This window comes from Odocoileus virginianus, chromosome 14, assembly GCF_023699985.2.
Source record: "Odocoileus virginianus isolate 20LAN1187 ecotype Illinois chromosome 14, Ovbor_1.2, whole genome shotgun sequence".
Classification (NCBI taxonomy): domain Eukaryota; kingdom Metazoa; phylum Chordata; class Mammalia; order Artiodactyla; family Cervidae; genus Odocoileus; species Odocoileus virginianus.
This window is the reverse complement of record NC_069687.1, coordinates 61,118,299-61,141,220: the sequence shown is the minus strand read 5'-3', so window position 1 is coordinate 61,141,220 and position 22,922 is coordinate 61,118,299. Positions and strand designations below refer to the sequence as shown.

At 42.7% G+C, this 22,922-nt stretch overlaps 1 protein-coding gene across 2 annotated transcripts; it reads right to left on the bottom strand.

Annotated features, from left to right (window-relative positions):
- Positions 1-7,918: 7,918 nt before the first annotated feature.
- LOC110124331 (beta-hexosaminidase subunit beta-like) lies at positions 7,919-22,268 on the bottom strand. 2 transcript variants are annotated; one of them, XM_020872847.2, is made up of 4 exons: positions 21,906-22,268; positions 15,279-15,424; positions 9,896-9,961; positions 7,919-9,241 (listed from the first exon to the last, which is right to left on the bottom strand). In XM_020872847.2, the coding sequence occupies exons 1-4, from the start codon at positions 22,133-22,135 to the stop codon at positions 9,186-9,188; spliced, it is 498 nt and encodes a 165-aa protein (XP_020728506.1). In that variant the 5' UTR covers positions 22,136-22,268; the 3' UTR covers positions 7,919-9,185. The 2 variants fall into 2 exon arrangements, with proteins under 2 accessions (XP_020728506.1, XP_020728507.1); XM_020872848.2 differs by having other exon boundaries at positions 7,919-9,278; positions 21,906-22,267.
- Between the last annotated feature and the right edge of the window lie 654 nt (positions 22,269-22,922).

Sequence of the window (22,922 nt, the reverse complement as noted above, 5' to 3'; positions counted from 1 at the left end):
CCTTCCTCCCTCTCCTATTCTTCATGTAACTCTGTGAACCTCTCTGGTTGTCTCTCATGGTGGAGAATCTTTTCACCATTAACCTAGAAGTTTTATTATCAGTGCTGTATAGTTGGAGAAGTCTTGAGACTATTGGAAGAATAAAACTGAAATCCAGAGGCAGGAGACTTAAGCCCAAAACCTGAGAAAACCAGAAAACTCCTGACTACACGGAACATTAAGGAATAAGAGACCATCCAAAAGCCTCCATACCTATACTAAAACCAACCACCACCCAAGAGCCAATAAGCTGTAGTACAAGACATACCACGCAAATTCTCCAGCAACACAGGAACATAGACCTGAGTGTCCACATACAGGCTGTCCAAAGTCACACCTAACACAAAGACCCATTGCAAAACTCAATACTGGACACTCCATTGCACTCCAGAGAGAAGAAATCCAATTCCACACACCAGAACGCCGACGCAAGCTTCCCTAACCAGGAAACCTTGACAAACCAATCGTCCAACCCCACCCACTGGGTGAAACCTCCACAATAAAAAGGAACCACAGACCACAAGAATACAGAAAGCCCACTCCAGACACAGCAATCTAAACAAGACGAAAAGGCAGAGAAATACCCAACAGGTAAAGGAACATGAAAAAAGCCCACCAAGTCAAACAAAAGAGGAGGAAATAGGGAATCTACCTGAAAAAGAATTTAGAATAATGATAATAAAAATGATCCAAAATCTTGAAAACAAAATGGAGTTACAAATAAATAGCCTGGAGACAAAGATTGAGAAGATGCAAGAAAGGTTTAACAGGGACCTAGAAGAAATAAAAAAAAGTCAATTAAAAATTAATAATGAAATAAATGAGATCAAAAACACTCTGGAGGGAACCATGAGTAGAATAACAGAGACAGAAGATAGGATAAGTGCGTTAGAAGATAAAATGGTGGAAATAAATGAAGCAGAGAGGAAAAAAGAAAAAAGAATCAAAAGAAATGAGGACAACCTCAGGGACCTCTGGGACAATGTGAAACGCCCCAACATTCGAATCATAGGAGTCCCAGAAGAAGAAGACAAAAGGAAAGGCCATGAGAAGTTACTCGAGGAGATAATAGCTGAAAACTTCCCTAAAATGGGGAAGGAAGTAGCCACCCAAGTCCAAGAAACCCAGAGAGTCCCAAACAGGATAAACCCAAGGCGAAACACCCCAAGACACATATTAATCAAATTAACAAAAATCAAACACAAAGAACAAATATTAAAAGCAGCAAGGGAGAAACAACAAATAACACACAAAGGGACTCCTATAAGGATAACAGCTGATCTATCAATAGAAACCCTTCAGGCCAGAAGGGAATGATGGCAGGACATACTTGAAGTAATGAAAGAGAAGAACCTACAACCTAGATTACTCTACCCAGCAAGGATCTCATTCAGATATGAAGGAGAACTCAAAAGCTTTACAGACAAGCAAAAGCTGAGAGAATTCAGCACCACCAAACCAGCTCTTCAACAAATACTAAAGGATCTTCTCTAGACAGGAAACACAGAAAGGTGGTATAAACGTGAACCCCAAACAACAAAGTAAATGGCAATGGGACTATACCTATCAATAATTACCTTAAATGTAAATGGGTTGAATGCCCCAACCAAAAGACAAAGGCTGGCTGAATGGATACAAAAGCAAGACCCTTATATATGCTGTCTACAAGAGACCCACCTCAAAACAAGGGACACATACAGACTAAAAGTGAATGGCTGGAAAAAAATATTCCACGCAAACGGAGACCAAAAGAAAGCAGGAGTCGCAATACTCATATCAGATAAAATAGACTTTCAAATAAAGGCTGTGAAAAGAGACAAAGATGGACACTACATAATGATCAAAGGATCAATCCAAGAAGAAGATATAACAATTATAAATATATATGCACCCAACATAGGAGCACCACAGTATGTAAGGCAAACACGAGTATGAAAGAGGAAATTAATAGTAACACAATAATAGTAGGAGACGTTAATACCCCACTCACAACTATGGATAGATCAACTAAACAGAAAATGAACAAGGAAACACAAACTTTAAAGGACACAATGGACCAGCTAGACCTTATTGACATCTATAGGACATTTCACCCCACAACAATCAACTTCACCTTTTTCTCAAGTGCACACAGAACCTTCTCCAAAATAGATCACATCCTGGGCCATAAATCTATTCTTGGTAAATTCAAAAAAACTGAAATCATTCCAGTCATCTTTTCTGACCACTGTGCAGTAAGATTAGATCTCAATTACAGGAAAAAAATTATTAAAAATTCAAACATATGGAGGCTAAACAACACGCTTCTGAATAACCAACAAATCATAGAAGAAATCAAAAAAGAAATCAAAAAAGAAATCAAAATATGCATAGAAATGAATGAAAATGAAAACACAACAACCCAAAACCTATGGGACACTGTAAAAGCAGTGCTAAGGGGAAGATTCATAGCATTACAGGCCTACCTCAAGAACTAAGAAAAAAGTCAAATAAATAACCTAACTCTACACCTAAAGCAACTAGAGAAGGGAGAAATGAAGAACCCCAGGGTTAGTAGAAGGAAAGAAATCTTTAAAAATTAGGGCAGAAATAAATGCAAAAGAAACTAAAGAGACCATAGCAAAAATCAACAAAGCTAAAAGCTGGTTTTTTGAAAAAATAAACAAAATTGACAAACCATTAGCAAGACTCATTAAAAACAAAGGGAGAAGAACCAAATTAACAAAATTAGAAACGAAAACGGAGAGATCACAACAGACAACACTGAAATACAAAGGATCATAAGAGACTACTACCAGCAGCTCTATGCCAATAAAATGGACAACTTGGAAGAAATGGACAAGTTCTTAGAGAAGTATAACTTTCCAAAACTGAACCAGGAAGAAATAGAAGATCTTAACAGACCCATCACAAGCAAGGAAATCAAAACTGTAATCAGAAATCTTCCAGCAAACAAAAGCCCAGGACCAGATGGCTTCACAGCTGAATTCTACCAAAAATTTAGAGAAGAGCTAACACCTATCTTACTCAAACTCTTCCAGAAAATTGCAGAAGAAGGTAAACTTCCAAACTCATTCTATGAGGCCACCATCACCCTAATTCCAAAACCACACAAAGATGCCACAAAAAAAGAAAACTACAGGCCAATATCACTGATGAACATAGATGCAAAAATCCTTAACAAAATTCTAGCAAACAGAATCCAACAACATATTAAAAAAAATCATACACCATGACCAAGTGGGCTTTATCTCAGGAATGCAAGGATTCTTTAATATCTGCAAATCAATCAATGTAATACACCACATTAACAGATTGAGAGATAAAAACCATATGATTATCTCAATAGATGCAGAAAAAGCCTTTGACAAAATTCAACATCCATTTATGATTAAAACTCTCCAGAAAGCAGGAATAGAAGGAACATACCTCAACATAATAAAAGCTATATATGACAAACCCACAGCAAGCATCACCCTCAATGGTGAAAAATTGAAAGCATTTCCCCTGAAATCAGGAACAACACAAGGGTGCCCACTCTCACCACTACTATTCAACATAGTTTTGGAAGTGTTGGCCACAGCAATCAGGGCAGAAAAAGAAGTAAAAGGAATCCAGATAGGAAAAGAAGAAGTGAAACTCTCTCTGTTTACAGATGACATGATCCTCTACATAGAAAACCCTAAAGACTCTACCAGAAAATTACTAGAGCTAATCAACAAATACAGTAAAGTTGCAGGATATAAAATTAACACACAGAAATCTCTGGCATTCCTATACACTAACAATGAGAAAACAGAAAGAGAAATTAAGGAAACGATACCATTCACCATTGTAACAAAAAGAATAAAATACTTAGGAGTATATCTACCTAAAGAAACAAAAGACCTATACATAGAAAACTATAAAACACTGATGAAAGAAATCAAAGAGGACACACACAGATGGAGACACCGTGTTCATGGATTGGAAGAATCAATATTGTCAAAATGGCTATACTACCCAAAGCAATCTATAGATTCAATGCAATCCCTATCAAACTACCAACGGTATTTTTCACAGAACTAGAACAAATAATTTCACAATTTGTATGGAAATACAAAAAACCTCGAATAGCCAAAGTAACCTTAAGAAAGAAGAATGGAACTGGAGGAATCAACCTGCCTGACTTCAGACTATACTACAAAGCCACAGTCATCAAGACAGTATGGTACTGGCACAAAGACAGAAATATAGATCAATGGAACAGAATAGAAAGCCCAGAGATAAATCCACGAACCTATGGTCACCTTATGTTCGACAAAGGAGGCAAGGATATACAATGGAAAAAAGACAACCTCTTTAACAAGTGGTGCTGGGAAAACTGGTCAACCACTTGTAAAAGAATGAAACTAGAACACTTTCTAACACCATACACAAAAATAAACTCAAAATGGATTAAAGATCTAAATGTAAGACCAGAAACTATAAAACTCCTAGAGGAGAACATAGGCAAAACACTCTCTGACATAAATCACAGCAGGATCCTCTATGACCCACATCCCAGAATTTTAGAAACAAAAGCAAAAATAAACAAATGGGACCTAATGAAACTTAAAAGCTTTTGCACAACAAAGGAAACTATAAGCAAGGTGAAAAGACAGCCCTCAGATTGGGAGAAAATAATAGCAAATGAAGCAACAGACAAAGGATTAATCTCAAAAATATACAAGCAACTCCTGCAGCTCAACTCCAGAAAAATAAATGACCCAATCAAAAAATGGGCCAAAGAACTAAACAGACATTTCTCCAAGGAAGACATACAGATGGCAAAAAAACACATGAAAAGATGCTCAACATCACTCATTATCAGAGAAATGCAAATCAAAACCATAATGAGGTACCATTACACGCCAGTCAGGATGGCTACTATCCAAAAGTCTACAAGCAATAAATGCTGGAGAGGGTGTGGAGAAAAGGGAACCCTCTTACACTGTTGGTGGGAATGCAAATTAGTATAGCCACTATGGAAAACAGTGTGGAGATTCCTTAAAAAGCTGGAAATAGAACTGCCATATGACCCAGCAATCCCACTTCTGGGCATACACACCGAGGAAACCAGATCTGAAAGAGACACGTGCACCCCAATGTTCATTGCAGCACTGTTTATAATAGCCAGGACATGGAAGCAACCTAGATGCCCATCAGCAGACGAATGGATGAGGAAGCTGTGGTACATATACACCATGGAATATTACTCAGCCATTAAAAAGAATTCATTTGAATCAGTTCTAATGAGATGGATGAAACTGGAGCCCATTATCCAGAGCGAAGTAAGCCAGAAAGATAAAGACCATTACAGTATACTAACACATATATATGGACTTTAGAAAGATGGTAACGATAACCCTATATGCAAAACAGAAAAAGAGACTCAGATGTATAGAACAGACTTGTGGACTCTGTGGGAGAAGGCGAGGGTGGGATGTTTCAAGAGAACAGCATCGAAACATGTATATCTAGGGTGAAACAGATCACCAGCCCAGGTTGGATGCATGAGACAAGTGCTCAGGCCTGGTGCACTGGGAAGACCCAGAGGGATGGGGTGGAGAGGGAGGTGGGAGGGGGACCAGGATGGGGAATACATGTAAATCCATGGCTAATTCATTTCAATGTATGACAAAAACCACTGCAATGTTGTAAAGTAATTAGCCTCCAACTAATAAAAATAAATGGAAAAAAAAAAAATAAAGGAAAAGACCCTAATTCTGGGAAGGATTGGCAGCAGGAAAAGAAGGGGACGACAGAAGATGAGATGGCTGGATGGCATCACAGACTCGATGGACATGAGTTTGAGTAACTCCAGGAGTTGGTGATGGACAGGGAGGCCTGGCATGCTGTGGTTCATGGTATCGCAAAGAGTCAGACACGACTGAGCGACCTAACTGAACTGAATAACTAATTTTAAAAGTATATAACTCCCTTGGTAACAGTAGCGAGGGGGTACTCTCCATCCCAAAACTCCGCTACACAAAAGCTCTTGCGTGATCAAGCCTGGTCCATGGTCCTGAAGCTAAATCTTCTTTGGCGATTAGAAATCCAACACCCCTCACCATAAGCTATCAGTACCTAAACTTAACAGAAGGCTAAGAGGCTCAGAAAACACCATGGAACCATAAAGGCTCAAATTAAACAGTGTTTTATTTATAGCTGCAGACTTTTTTATTCATGTGCACTGTTCTCTGTATTATAGGCCAATTCCTCTATCTAGCCTTGACTTTACCAAAATCCATGATTCGGGCTGACAACTATATTGCCAAGGAAAGTTTTAACCTAAGAATACAGCTATACCTCACTTTATTGTACTTCAGTTTCTTGCATTTCACAGATACTGTGTTTTTTACAAATCCAAAGTATGTGGCAACCCTGTATTGTTAGATGATATCAGTATTTTTCACCAATAAAGTATTTTTAAAATGGAGGAGGAAACACAACCAACTCCAGTATTCTTTCCTGGGAAATCCCATGGACAGAGGGGCCTGGTGGGCTACAGTCCATGGGGTCACAAAGAGTCGGACATGACTTACTGACTAAACAATGAAAACAATTTTTAAATTATGGTATGTACCTATTTTTAAGACATAATGCTAGTGCACTACTGTTGCACTATACTGTTGAAAAACTACAGTATAGTGTAAGCATAACTTTTATACCCACTGGGAAACCAAAAAATTTGTGTGACTCCCTTTATTGAGATAGTCACTTTACTGCAGTCGTCTAGAACCAAACCCACAACATCTCCAACATTTCCCTGTAGTGCAAGCTCAAATAAAAGAGAAGATGTGACAACATACTACAAAAATATGATAGATCCTAAGAGACTAGTGTGACCAACTATATGCCAACAAATTTGACAACCTAGAAGAAATGAATAAACTCCTAGAGAGAAAACCTACCAAGACTGAATTACGAAGAAATGGAATCTGAGACGGATTACTAGTAAGGAGATGGTAACAGTAATAAAATGTCTCCAACAAACAAAGGCCAGGAGTGGAAGGCTTCACTAGTGAACTCTACTAAACAAATAAAAATGAATTAATTATTAGGATATGACACCAAAAACAAAAGAAATAAAAGCAAAAATAAACAAATGGGGTGACACCAAACTAAAAAGCTTCTGCACATCAAAGGAAATCATCAACAAGATGAAAAGGCAATCTACTAAAGGTGAGAAGATACTTGCAAATTATGTATCTATCAAGGGGTTAGTATATAAAGAATTCATACAACTCAATAGCAAAAAACAAAGAGTTCAATTAAAAAATGGGTAGAAGATTGTGAACAAGTATTTTTTTCAAGGAAGACACATAAATGGCCAAGAGGTAAATGAGAAAGTGCTCAACATCACTAACCATCAGGGAGAGGCAAATCAAAACCACAGTGACATATCACTTCACACTTGTTAGAATGGCTATGATCAAAAACACAAAAATAACAACTGTTGGCGAGGATATGCAGTAAAAGGACCCCTTACGCACTGTTCATGGAAATATAAACTGCTGAAGACACTATAGAAAACAACACGGAGGTTCCTAAAAAGCTAAAAATAGAGCTACCACATGATCCAGCAACTCCACTTCTCGGTGTTTATCCAAAGAAAACAAAACACTAAATCCCTCCACCCCAAATGTGTACCTCTGTGTTCACTGCAGCATTAACTACAATAGCCAACATATGGAAACAACCCATCCATCAAAGGATGAATGGATAAAGATGTGGGGTGTATATGTGTACAATGGAATACTATTTAGTCACAGAAAGAAGGAAAGCTTGCTATTTGCAACAACATGGATGGACCTTAAGGCTATTATGCTAAATGAAATAAGACAAAGACAAATACTGCATGATCTCAATTAGATGTGGAATCTGAAAAACAATAAACCAAGCTCATTTATATAAAAACTACAGGCAGAGGTAGGGGGTGGGCAAAATGGGTGACGGATCAAAAAGTACAATCTTTCGTATATACTTAAGTCCTAAGGACGTGAGGTACAGCATAGTGACTGTAATTAATAAATATTGTGCTACCTATTTGCGAGTTGCTAAAAACAGTAAATCTCAGAATTTCTCATCATAAGAAAAACAATTCTAACTATGTGCGGTAACGGATGGTAACTAAACTTACTGTGGAGATCATTTTGCATTAAATACAAATATCAAACCACTAAGTTGTAAAACTGAAATGAATATAATGTTATGTCAATTATACCTCAAAAAATTAGGGAAGAATAAAAAGTTCAAAGTTCCTTTGGCTATGCCTCCCTCCTATCCCCAAATACAGAATAACTTTGCAATTTTCTTTTAAGTAGCAGTACACTCAAATATCATTTATGGCACATTTGTTACTTTCAAAGTCTGACAGGAAGAGGAAAATAAAGACTTCCTGGACTAGATTCACAGAACACTCTCAAAAGTTCTTACGTGGATTAGCGCAGACATCAATAAAGCTGATTTCCCTAACAGGCCCCAGCCAAGACAGGCACACCAGACTGGTAACAGTTTCACATCACATCCCAGTATATGGAAATAATCTAGATGATAATATCTGTAGTTACATTTGCGGTAAGTATCTATAGCTATTTTCCTGTCATTATTTTGAATAAGATCACAATCATACCATTATTATTATGACTATAAAACATAGCATTAACAATCATTATTTTATTCTAGGTAACACTCAACCAGAGTCAAATCCAAAGCCTTCTCTCCTTTTAATTACTATAACTTTGGCTGGCTAGCTCACATTAAAGAAAATTATTCTTCTCCTTTTTCAAAACCATACTAATTTGGAAGCCAGTAAAACAAAATCTTATCCTCTCAAAAGAAGAGGTCAAAGCAGCTTTCGAACAGCAAAAGTAAATGTCCCAAAGCCTGAACTTTGAAGTTCAGACTAAAAGTCACAGGAAAAGCTTTTAAGGTTCTTCTCTGCTCACTGCCTCCAATCACTCAGAGTATATTTTTACCTTTTCACAACGTTCCTGCAAACTTTCTTATATTTCTAAATTCATAGGAATTTAAAATGGGGGAAGGGTTCTCTTCTTTTCTAGGTCATCATGTTGTGTGTGGTTGACTCTGTTCCTGAACTTCTCTTCCTGAGACTCCCAAGATCAAATGATTCCTGGCCAAGAAACAGAAGAATCGTCCAATTCCCCAGTGGATTCAGCTGAAAATGGACAATGAGATCAAGTACAACTCCACTCCTGAAAGGAGACACCGGAGAAGAACCAAGCTGAGTCGATAAGGACTCTCAAATGCCACGGCACATGCATTTATGCTGCACTGAGGTCATGAGCATCTTCTCATATCAAGCAGAAAACATCACCACACATGGAGAGTTGGACATGTTTTACTGGGAACATTGCTTTTGTGCTTCTGCACTAATAGACTGGTTCAGAAAAAAATATGAGTATACTGTTGTTTGAATAAATAAATAAAATGCAGAAATGACATGCTGCTACTGAAGGTGGCAAAAGGTGACGGATGATAACACCAAATCTAATTGGAGCAGATCAGAGCCATTTATAACTCTAAATATTACAGATTAAGAACATCAAGGAATTGCAGCATTATGAATGCAATAACCTTCAAATATTTTTAAAAGGTCAAATGATCTTTCATTAAGTGGTATATACAAATGATCTTTCTTTAAGTGATATATACAGTACTTAATGGAAATTGTTTTGGAAATACCCAACAAATCATTCTATAAAGGGCCCCCAGGAAGGAAAGTTTTACTATCAATATGCTTGATTTCCCAAAGTGGCAACTGAAACTATTTCCTCACTAGAAAATAACAATGAAACTACATAGAACTTACCTCGTAATACTCCCCAAACTCTGTTGGCAGTGAGCTTAGCCACTGGTCCTTTCACAAGTAAATTATCTGTGTTGGAAAAAAGAAAAAAATGTTTCTTGTATGGTGACAGATGGTGACATTTTACATTATATACAAATATCAAATCATTATGTTGTAAACCTGAAACTAATATAATGTTATGTCAATGACACCTCAAAAAACCAGGACAGAATAAGAAGTTCTCTGCTTCATTATCACTGATCACGGCCACCACCACTCAGGGTGTCGCGTGACAGCGGGTGACACCTGGGAAAACAGATCTCACCACAGCTAGTCATCAGGTGACAGTCTTCTGACAAGGTAGCCTTTCCTCAGAAGAACAGAGTCATGAGTTAGGCTTATGTGTAAAAATGCATAGAAATACTGAATCACCATGTTGTGTAAGGGGAATTAACACAGTGTTGAAAAAGGTAACTGTACTTCAAAAACAAGCAAGCTCAAGAAAGAGAGATCAGACTCTTGGTTACCAGAGGCGGGTGGTAACTGCACAAAGGCAGGCAAAAGGTACTAACTTCTGGTTATAAGATAAATAAGCACAAGGGACGTAATGTACACCATGACGAACACAGTTAGCACGGCGGGATGAACGTTGTTCAGAGTAAATCATAAGAGTTCTCATCAAGAAAAAACTGTTTTTCTTTCTTTAATTTTCTATCTGAGATGGACGTTCACTAACTTCCTGTGATAATCATTTCCCGATGTATGTAAGTCAGATCATAATGCTGTACACCTAGACTTACACGGTGCTGTCAGTCATGTCTCAGTAAAACTGAAGAAAAAAGTGTTTGCTTTATCCCTCAGTGATACACAGTACATTTCCCAAAACATATCATTGCTATTTCTGGATCGTTCCTTTCTCCTGAGCTCCAAACCTGTTTCTCCAACTGCCTTCTGTATATCCTCATGTGGAAGTCCCATGAGAAGTCAAAGTTGCTCAGTCCCATCCGACTCTTTGCGACCCCATGGAATTCTCAGTCCATGGAATTCTCCAGGCCAGAATACTGGAGTGGGTGGCCTTTCCTGTCTCCAGGGGATCTTCCCAACCCAGGGATCGAACCCAGGTCTCCCACATTTCTTGGGGATTCTTTACCAGCTAAGCCACAAGGGAAGCCCAAGAATCCTGGAGGGGGTAGCCCATCCCCCCTTCTCCAGGGAATCTTCCCGACCCAGGGATCAAACCGGGGTCTCCTGCACTACAGGCGAATTCTTTACCAGCTGAGCTACCAGGGAAGCCCCGGAAACCCTGACTGCGCTTCCTTAAACTCCACAAGCCCCAGACTGAACTCTTCCCACTTCTCACTCGCTGGGCTCTGGACTCATCCTCTCCTCACTCAGCCAGCCCAGGAGCTCAGGTCAGGAAGCGGGGTGGCCCCGCCCTCATTCCTCATTCTCCCTTACTGGAGAGTTCTCTCCCGCTAGCCTCTACAGAGCAGGGTCTCACTTAAGCCAGGAGTTTAAGTCAAAAGGGCAAGCTCCTCAGTGCCCCTCATCCCCTGATGGAGCCTCTGGTATCCGTCTTGCGCTCTGTAAGACCAGAGTTTTCTCTGCTCCGGCCGCTCTCCCCCTGTGCCCCCTACTTGCCCTGGACCTCCACACCCCTAACATTGTCCCGAATCTTCCTTCACACTCACTTGCTGGGACCTTGCTGGTGGTCCAGAATCTGACTTCTAATGCAGGGGATGGAGTTCAATCTTTGGTTGGGAAGTAAGATCCCCCATGCCGAGGTGCAACCAAGTGCAGCCCTGCAACTAGAGGTTGCCCCAACCTCATCAGCCTTCAGAAAGGTTTCCCGTGGACTCATCCCCAGAGAAAGCAAAGCACCAGGAAGCACAGAGAGGCTGAAAGCTAAAGGCATGGAGACTCTGCAGCAGCCGGGACACTCGAGGGCTGCAGGCTCATGACTTAACTGGCATCTCTGCTTCATCATCACCCTGCACCACCAGCACCCAGGGTGCTGCCTAACAGCTGCCTACACATAGGGAAACAGCTCTATCAACAGCCAACGACCAAGTGACAATCCTCTGACAAGGAAGCCTTTCCCTAAGACGAACAGTCGTGAGTTAGCTAAAGGCCAGGCTAAGAACAGTATTGCTATTATGACCACAGTCTAATCACGATTCCACTCCTCTATTAAATCCTTAGTTTAAGCTACCTAAATAGAACTCACCATTTCACTGGTCACTGTTTAAACGCCAGTTTTTGCCACATTCCAGTTCTGACATCTCCTGGAATCAGTCAGCACAAAGACTTATCTAAAACCATTAACATGTGGCATATACCTGATGCCAATTATTTTCCAACAGCTGAGGACTGGCTGATATTGGAAAGGATTCTGATTCAACCCAATTCAAAAACCACACATATAAAGCAGTAAGGAGGAGACTGTTTCCTAAATATACTGCCAAATAAGCTATAGAATTTTTATTTCAAAGCAAAATTCTTAGTCTTAACACTGATAAGCTCCCTGAGGTGGGATGAAGGCATCTTTCTTTCAGTTATCCCCTTCGATACTTTTTGTACCACACTGTTTTGAAGGGTATACATGCAAATAACAGCACTGGATTCCTCTTTTTAAAATAATAAAATGTTATAGGTAAGACTAGAAACCCTTTGAGATGCCCACTGAACTCCCTACTTTCCTTAGAGGAAACAGCAGGTCTTTTCTGGGGCACCTGTATATCCACGTGACAATAAACAGAATGCTGCTTTCTGTGCACCTTCTTGTATTATGTTGGTATATAAATGGTATCCTCCTGTACACATTATGATGTATCTTCCTTTGTCCAACTCAGCAATTTATCTTGGCAAGTTCTCCATGTCTGTTCTATCTCCACTTGTTTTTTAAGTATTTCATTTACCGACGTATGCTGCACTGGGTCTTCACAGCTGTGTGTGGGCTTTCTCTAGGTGCAGCGAGCGGGGACGCCTCTCGAGTTGCAGTGTGTGGGTTCCTCACTGTGGTCGTTCCCCTTGTTGCAGATCACAGGCTCTAGGCCTGCAGGCTTCAGTCGTTGCGGCACAGGGACGCAGTAGTTGTGGCGGTTGGGTTTAGTTGCTCCTCAGCGTATGGGATCTTCCCAGATCAGGGGTCGAACGCGTGTCCTCTGTGTTGGCACGCAGATTCTTAAACCCTGGACCACTCGAGAAGTCCTGTAACTCCACTGGTTTATTCTCAATTGTTGAAGAGTATTCTCCAGTGTCAACTGACAAGATATATGCAGCTATTCTTCTAGTGATGAACATTTCGTTTTGCTTATAAACATTCACTGGCAGACAAACCACAGAGAACATTCTTGATGTATGTAATTACTTCTCTATGGTAGAAATCAGTCTATATCTGGTTCTGAGGGGATGCCTATTTTTATTTTACTTGATGCTGCTGTTAACACTCCAAGTTAACTCCAAGTTTCTCCAAGATTTCCTTGTACCCTTGCACAATGGTTGATATCTTGTTATTTCTATTTGTCTGTTACTTCTATCATCATCATCATCATCATCAACTAGTTTAAAACTAGTTTATCCTTTAACCAAAAGATTTCATGGTTAGCTTATCTCCAGAAGTCTCCCATTTAGAAAAATGGGGTTTGCAAAACTGAATGCAAGGCAGACTGTAACTCCCCAGCCTCGACATATTCCGTCACTTGGATTTTACAACATGTCATTGTACTGCTAGTCAGCAAAGATTCCTTGGTAATTTGCTGATCATTTCTCAATTCAGATTGCAAAATCTAATTCATAAAGTGTCTGAGTGCTGTCAACTCACATGACTAATGTGGGCAAACTATCCTGTTTCTCGTCTAAGAACAGCCACAGAATGGAAGAGAAATGAAGTTATTTTGCAGAAAGATGTATCAAGGCATCAAGAAATCTCACCTCTAGTCTAATTAAAAGGATGAAGAGATGTATTTTAACTGTCTGTGAGGCAGTCTGAGAACAAAGGGGTTACTCTTTTCTCTAAGATGTGCATTTTCCTTTCTATTTTTACACCTGACTCACCAGTCTGCTCTTTCTGCACTAATCCTAAATCGCCCACTGCTCTTGTTTGATTCCGTGGTACAATTCCACGTAATCCAGTCAGTGCATGCTATGATAAAGGTCTGCCCATCCGCTTATTCTTCCTACAACAAGTTAGAATATTTTACACAAACAAGAAATCATGTAACTAAATGTTGATATATTTTCAATCAGTATAAATGAAGATGGAATATAAATATAATACAACATAAATATAAATCAAAGTGAAAAACTTCATCCCTCTCAGCTCCTCATTATCTATGTGTCAACTTAATTATAAATAGAAATCATGCCAGGACTTCGCTGGAAGTCCAGTGGTTAAGATTCTGTGCTTCCACTGCAAGGGGCACAGGTTCAATTCTTGGTCAGGGAACTGAGATCCTGCATACTGTGCCCCCCAAAAAAGAAAGAAAGATCATGCCTATAAGCACAGACTTGATTTCAAAATAAACTATCTAGATGTCCAAAATTAAGGGATAAGCCAAGTAAGTTTTGGCACATCCATACAGTTGGTAGAAGATTATTCAGCCACTAAAAATGCTGTCATTGTAAAATATTTATTGAAATTCATGTTTGTAGGCAAAGAAGAGGCTTCCTAGGTCATCCTATTGGTAAAGAACCGCATGTCAATGCAGGAGACATGAGAGATACAGGCTCAATCCCTGGGTCATAGAGATTCCCTGGAGAAAGAAATGGCAAACCACTCCTGTGTTCTTGCTTGGGAAATCCCATGGACAAAGGAGCCTGGCAGGCTATAGTCCATGGGGTCTCAAAGAGTCAGACACGACTGAAGCAACTTAGCATAACACATGGAAAATGAAAAACAGAAAAACCACATGCACAGAACTAGACCCCTTTTTCATGCCCTTTATCTTATGCTTTTATTTATATCTATGTAAAACATTCAAATGCATTACTCTGCAAAAAAAATATGTAAGTAACTGAGGTTAACTCTTGAGTGCTGAGATTATGAATAATTTATTTCCTCCTCTTCACTTACTGTACTTAAAGATTTCCTGCAATGATTATGTTTTAGTTTTGCCATCAGACTTTAATGGTAATTATTTAGTTATTTATTATTGCCATATGCACAGCATGTGGGACTTTGGTTCCCCATCCAAGGATCAAACCTGTGCTCCCTGCAGTGGAAGTAGAGAGTCTTAACCACTGAACCACCAGGGAAGTTCCCGAATGTTTTTTTTTAAAATAATAATTATAAACTCACTGGTTAAGAGCTCACATTAGTTCATGGAGTAGAGTCAGCTTCTGTTACTCAAGTATGTAACAAGCAGTTTTGTGTACAATCCATTCCCATGACATAGGTACTCACAAGACTCATCCGAAGTGATGTTGGGGAAACGGTCACATTGTGGGTCCATGATAACTAAGACTTCAAGTTTCTGTAACTCCATTTCACTTGGAATTTTCTTATAGCCATGATGCCACTTGTAGAAACCAAAAATATAGTCATAATATCTGTGTGTGAGAGAAATTCAAACAAATTTTTAAACCATTGTTCATTCGCTAAGTCGGGTCTGACTCTTTGTGACTCCTTGAAGTGTATCATACCAGGCTTCCCTGTCTTTCAGTATCTCCCAGAGTTTGCTCAAACTCTTGTCCACTGAGTCAGTGATGTCATCCAGCCATCTCATCCTCTCTCCTCCCTTTCTCTTCCTGCCGTAATCTTCCCCAGCATCAGAGTCTTTTCCAGAGTCAGCTCTTCACATCAGGTGGCCCAAGTATTAGAACTTCAGCACCAGTCCTTCCAATGAATATTCAGGGTTGATTTCCTTTAGGATTGACTGGTCTGATCTCCCTGCAGTTCAAGGGACTCTCCAGAGTCTTCTCTAGCACCACAATTTCAAAGCATCAATTTTTCAGTGCTCAGATCTCTTTATGGTCCAACTCTCACATCCATACGGGACTACTGGAAAAACTATAGTTTTGACTATATGGATTTTTGTCAGCAAAGTGATGTCTGTGCTTTTTAATACACTCTCTAGGTTTATCATAGCTTTCTTTCCAAGAAGCAAGGCTCTTTTGATTTCCTGGCTGCAGTCACTGTCTGCAATGATTCTGGAGCCCAAGAAAGTGAAAACTTTCACTGTTTCCATTGCTTCCCTCTTTGCCATGAAGTGATGTGACTGGATACCATGATCTTAGCTTTTTGAATGTTGAGTTTTAAGCCAGCCTTTTTCCCTGTCTTTTTTAACCCTCTTCAAGAGACTCTTTATTGCTATTCACTTTCTGCCATACTAGAGTGGGATCTGGTATAGTCGATTACCACTGTAGCCATGTTTTATTGAAGACAAAAGAAGGGGGTGACAAAGGATGAGGTGATTAGATAGCATCAGGGGCTCAATGGGCATAAATTTGAGCAAACTCTGGGAGATAATGAAGGACAGAGGAGCCTGATGTGCTGCAGTCCATAGAGTCTCACGTAATGGGCGACTGAACAACACAAGCTAAGTTTTAAATACATACGTGGTAGTAGGTGATGTCGTTGACTCCTCAAACCCTTGCTACCTGGTATGAGTCCAACTAGAAGCTCCCACCTCAAGCTGCACATCAGAATCACCCGGGGAGCATTTTGCAAACAGGCACTAATGTCCAGGGCTTCCCTGTTGGCTCACCTGGCAAAGAATCTGCCAGCAATGTGGGACCTGGGCTCCATCCCTGGGTAGGGAAGACCCCCTGGAGAAGGGAAAGGCCACCCACTCCACTATTCTGGCCTGGAGAATTTCATGGATTGTATAGCCCATGGGGTCACAAAGAATCGGACACAACCTAGTGACTTTTACTTTCACTGATGTCCAGACCTTCAGAATCAGAATCTCCGAGAGTGTGATTTTAAAAGCTGCCTGGGCCATGACCCCAAGTGACTCTTATGAGGTCCGCATTATAAAAGTAATCGAACCAATAATCCTGGGTATGCAAGCCCATTCTGACCAGTGATGAGACACAGATGGGAGGAGGGTGGGAGGACGCTTCCTCTCCGAGGTGAGTACCAAGAAGAAAAGTTTCTCTGTATATGACACCTACACAAGTGGCAGCCACACCAAAGAAAGCAGGTCAGAGATGCCAAGAACACAGATTTCCTAATGATACTGTCAAGCCACATAGCCAACTAGCCCTGAAATCCTGCCTGCTTTTGGACTTCCCAATGTGTGAGATTCTTTACTGTCTGAGCCACCAATGACTGAATGGTTCAAGATTGAGAAACAAGTAGACAGGGCTGTCTGCTGTCACCCTGTTTGTTTAAACTGTACGCTAAGCACATCATGAGAAATGCTGGACTGGATAAGTTATCACCTGGATTCAAGACAGGCAGGAGAACCTTAGACACAGGGATGATGCCACTCTAATGGTAGAAAGTGAAGAAAAACTGAAGAGCCTCCTGATGAGGGTGAAGGAGGGGAAAGAAAGAGCTTCCTTAAAACTAACTATTAAAAAGACTAAGATCATGGCATCTGGCCCGATTAGGTGGGGGTTTAGACGCTAAGTCATGTCTGACTCTTGCGACCCCATGGACTGTAGTCTGCCAGGCTCCTATGTCCATGGGATTCTCCAGGCAAGAATACAGAAGTGGGTTACCATCTCCTTCTCCAGAGGATCTTCCCAACCCAAGGAATGACTCCGGGTCTCCAGGTTTGCAGGCAGATTCTTTATGAAATGAGCTACTGGCCCCTTACTTCATGGAAAATAGAGGGGGAAAAGGTGGAAGTCAGTGACAGATTTCCTCTTCTTGGGCTCTAAAATCACTGTGGATGGTACCTGTAGAGAAATCGGAAGATATTTGCTTCTCGGCAGGAAAGCTATGAAAACTAGACAGCGTGCTGAAAAGCAGAGACATTACTCTGTGGACAAAGTTCCATACAGTCAAGGCTGTGGTCTTCCCAGTGGTCACGGATGGTTGTGAGAGCTGGACTGTAAAGAAGGCAGAGCACCAAAGAATTGATGCCTCAAAACTACGGTGCTGAAGAAGACTCCTGAGAGTCCCTTGGACAGAAGGAGATCAAACCAGCCAATCCTAAGGGAGATCAACCCTGACTGTTCACTGGAAGGACTGATGCTAAAGCTGAAGCTCCAGTATTCTGGTCACCTGATGTGAACAGCTGACACCCTGGAAAAGTCCCTGATGCTGGGAAAGATTGAGGGCAGAAGAGGAACGTGTCATAGGATGAGATGGCAGGATGGAATCACCAATACAGTGGATATGAACTTGGGCAAACTTCGGAAGATGGTGAGGGACAGAGGTCTGGCATGCTGCCTCCATGGGGTCGCAGAGAGTTGGACACAACTGGGCAACTGAACAACCACAACATCTGAGATGACAGCTTTTCTTTCTGCTCACGCCACACTGAGTCGGGGCTCAGTTACCTTCCAACAGAAGTATCCAGCTAACAACACCAAAGAATCCTCACTACGGCCTGGACAATTTACATTCTGCTGGTACCTGAATGTCAGAGGAAGAGGGTAGGAAATAAACATTTGAAGGTGCTAGAAGATAAAAAGATCACATAGTCTTCAGAGCCTAAGACCTGTAACACAGTTTGAAAAGCCAGAAGGCTGTATAAGCTACTTATTCATAAGACTGTCTTCTGTTTTTTCCAGGGAAGTAAGGAGAGATGGGAAAGTTCTGATGGACTTGGAAGTGTATGGAAGTTAACCAGTGAGACAGTGAAACAGATGAAGGTGCTGGGGAAAATCATTAGCTTAGGAAAATCTTTTTATAATTTAAAAATACATAATTTATTTACTTGGCGGGGCTGAGCCTTAGTTCTGGCAGGTGGGATCTAGTTCCCTTACTGAGGATAGAACCTGGGCCCCTGCATTGGCAGCATCCAGGAAGTCTAAGCCCCTGGACCACCAGGGAAGTCCCTATCGAAAAATTCTGACAGATTCAAAAGGAAATAAAGATCACTAAACTGTATAGCTAAAAATGGCTAACACAGCACCCTAGGGCTTCCCTGTTGGCACTAGTTGTAAAGAATCCAGCTGCCAATGCAGGAGACACAGAGATGGTGGTTCCACCCCTGCGTTTGGGAAGATCCCCTGGAGCAGGAAGTGACAACACACTCCAGTATTCTTGACTAGAAAATTCTATGGGCAGAGGCGCCTGGAGGGCTATATAGCCCATGGGGCTACGAGTCAGACACAACTGAGTACATAGCAATCTTATGTATACACTAGCACAATTTAAAAAAAAATTTAAAGGGATATTAAAGCTGTTGGCAGCGTTAAGATTTGAGTCAGGTGCTGGCTTGTCCTAAATAAGGAAAAGCTTGGCCTTGGATATTAAAACTCTTAACAGAAAACCCAAAGGGATCTGACGCAGTGGTATCCAAGGTGTGTATGAAACAGTCAATAGCTCCATCGTCTCCAACTCTTTGTGACCCCATAGACTGTAGCCAGCCTGGCTCCTCTGTCCATGGAATTCTCCAGGAAAGGATACTTGAGTGGGCAGCCACTCCCTTCTCCAGGGGGTCTTCCTGATCCAGGGACTGAACATGGGTCTCCTGCATTGCAGGCAGATTCTTTGCCATCTGAGCCACCAGGGAAGCCCATTTGAGCTTGTCAGGAACTGAAACGAAAGTTTCGGTTAAGGACCCAAAACTTCCCCCCATCGGTTATGGGGGAAAAGGTTAAAAAAAAAAACACAAAAAAACTGGCATGTGATCTTGCTGTAAAAGCTAAGGAAGCAGCCACATAGCAGACAGACAGAACTCTGCCTGCAAAATGCATACTGTTTCAAAGCAGGGGTTGATAGAAGTGGGTTCTCCAGGAGACAGGAGCCTTGAGGATCTCAGCACACTGGGGCCCCAGTTTTTCCTGTTCTCCATGGCCTCTAGATTCTAGAACACCCCATCATCTCTAAACCTTTTCAACTCCATCATGCATTTACTCTCAAGTAGTAAAGGCCCCTCCTCGGTTCCTAGAACACTCTCCTGAATGCTTTCAAGTCTCAGCCGTAATGGCTAATGTTTTATACCCTGCTTCCTAACATGCAGGGTATAATTAATAGCTGCTTCCCACACAGGGCACAAATTAGTTAGGCAAAGTCCTCAGATAACTACCTACACTCCCTTAGGATGCCAAGCCTTGTTTCGGAAATCATCTCACAGCTTGTTCATGTTCTGGTTATCTAACCATGGCTGCCTGACATCATCCACGCTTTCTTGCCAGACTCACACCATTCAGCTGATCACCGTGTCCTTGTTTTACTAGCAGTATGGCACAGAAGGAAAAGCCAGCTTTACGAACTGAGTCCCAGAGCAAATAAGGTGTGTTGATGTTTCAAAGATTCCCAAGTCATGATCTTCCATTAAATGGCCTTCAGGTACTTTTTCCTTCTCAGTATCCCAAGGCAGGTAATCAACCACCTTCATATTACTTCTTCACCCAGACTCTAGCCATTCTGACCTGAATTTAAATTCACCATATTCAACACCAAAGACTTATTAGATTATGCATCTAAAATGAGGGTTACATTGTCCCTCGTCTTATTTAGTGGTTCACAACTGAAGGAGTTGTGCCATCTCTGCCATCGACTTCTAAGTCTCTCCTGCCTAAGCCTAAGTGCGAGGCCTAGCTGGGGTCAGCAGCTGCTGATCTGACTAGTCCTGCTTTTACCTCCCAGCTGCTTGGTGTCCTGCCAGCACAGTTAAGCTCTAATGACCTCAGGGAACAAGGACCAAAATCTGAGGGAGGAAAGGACCTGTACAGTGAGCACCAAGCCACACTCCTTCAGGGCGCCTTGAGGACAGGTCGAAGCCTGAGGCTTCTTGAGACATCGCCCCAAGGGCAGTCCGCCTTGCACTGTAGTGAGCAAAGCCAGCGCCGCGGTATAACACCGCAAATCAGCTCTTACTGCTGCTCAGTCAGTAGTCACGCCCGCCCTCTGTGACCCCATGGACTGTGGCCCACCAGGCTCCTCTGTCCACGGGGACTGTCCAGGCAAGAATGCTGCCGTGGGTTGCCATTTCCTCCCCCAGGGGACCTGCCCCACCCAGGCAGGGATGGAACTCATGTCTCTTGTGTCTCCTGCATTGGCAGGCAGATTCTTTACAGCTGAGCCACCAGGGAAGCACCCCCCCACCCCCAAATCAACTAGACATCAGTTTTAAAAAGAAAGGAAGAAAAAGCTAGCACTGTGGGCTGCCTCCCTACTACACAATTCACCCTGAGGCCAATGGGGTTACAGACCTGAGGCCGGAGGGCTGAGAAGCGCTAAGGATCTAAACAGGAACCTGGGAGAGTAAGCACACAAGTGCTTCTGGCAAACAAAAGGAGAAGCAGGTACTGCAGTGCAGTGACCATACCAAAGTAGTAGGTGAAAACAGCCAACACTTTGCATGGAACAGAGATTTGGGAAGGGAATGGGAGTTTTTGACAATGCTTCAACAGGACTTCCTGCCACCTGAACTGTTACCAGACTGGGGGAGGAGAGATTGCCTATAAATGACAAGCCACTTTGGGAAACCCCTAGTCCGCAAACTTGAAGAACCCATCTTCCTCTTCGAACTCCCTCCAGATAAACTGCCATTAACCCTCCATCCACTCCATTCTCCGAGGCGAACAATGGCCACAAACTCTGAGCACGCTACTCCTGCCGCTCAATATCCTGCACCCGAACGGGTTCCCGAGCACGCAGGAGGTCCCTTAGGAGGCGGGGGAGGGGAGGGGAGGCCAGGGGAGGGCTTGCGTGTCAGTCTCCGCGGCTCCAAGCCGGCTCGGCTCTCTTCTAGACCCGTGACTCTGGTCTGGTCACTGGCCGGTTCACCTGTCAAACAGGGGCAAGAGCGTCGGCGAGGCTGGATGGCCGTGCAGGTGCTAAGAGGCTCTCAGGTGCTCCTCCTCTCGGGCCCCGCGCCTGCGCTGCGTCCCAGGGTGGTCCGTCCCTCCCCGTCCCGGGGTCTCCGGGTCCCCTCCCTGGCCGCCCGTCGGGAGCGCTCACCGCCGAAACGCTTCCTGCAGGACTGCGCAGGAGGGGCCGGCCTTGGAAGTGGGGCTGTGCCCGAAGAAGAAGTTTCCGGGCGATAGGTACAGCAAACGCGGGGTCGTCTTCACGGAGAGAGGCAGGGGCCAAAGATTCAGGTCCTGCGAAGCAGAGACGCGCGGCGTCAGCGCCGCCAGCAGCGCCAGCAGCCCGGGTAGCCGCAGCCTCCCCAGCCCGCGTTGCTCCATGGCTGCTCAGCTGCTCTCTACCGGGGCCCGCCCCGTAAGCACCGGCCGCCGCCTCGGCTCCTGACTTCCCGTCCGGGGTCCGGGGGAGGGTGCGAGCAGCCAGCGAGTCCGAGAGTCAGCTGACCGTGCTCCGCCTCCAGGCGGGTGGGGCGGTCCTCGGGATCAGCGCCCCGCCTCGGCTCCGCCTCCACACGGCTGGGGCGGCCATGGGGACCAGCGCCCGCACGCAGCAGCGGACTGCACCCAGCCCAACCCGGGCTTCCTCCACACCGTGACTTCCTTTTGGCAGAACGCTCGCTACGGAACGCCCAACTTCCTCCCGCCCGTAACAGCAGGTAGCCGGCGAGGTTACTTGCCCACAAGTCTGGATTTCTGTAAAACGGCACTTCCGCTTTAAATATTAAAGCCTGCCTTCAGAACTCCTTAGGACAGAGTTTTCAACAGATGGGAGGTTAAAGATTAGGCGGGAGATGATACTCCGTAAGGAAATGGGCGATATTAAATCTTCCCGCTTAGACATGATCTCTGACTTTGTGAAGTCGGCTTATGCTTAGCGTCGAAGTCTCATAGTCTACTTGAGACGGGCTTTATTTCTTCTTAGGCATGTTGCTAGATTTTTCATTCCTTTGCTGATGGTGTTAGTAGAATCGCTCCCTCCCCTAGCTCCCCCTTCCTCCCCAGAAATGATGAAAGAATGAGTAGACTTTTAGGTATTGGCCTGGAAATAGCTTTCCACCTGCTACCTATACCACTGACCTCACCCCACCTCAAACAGTGTGGAAACACA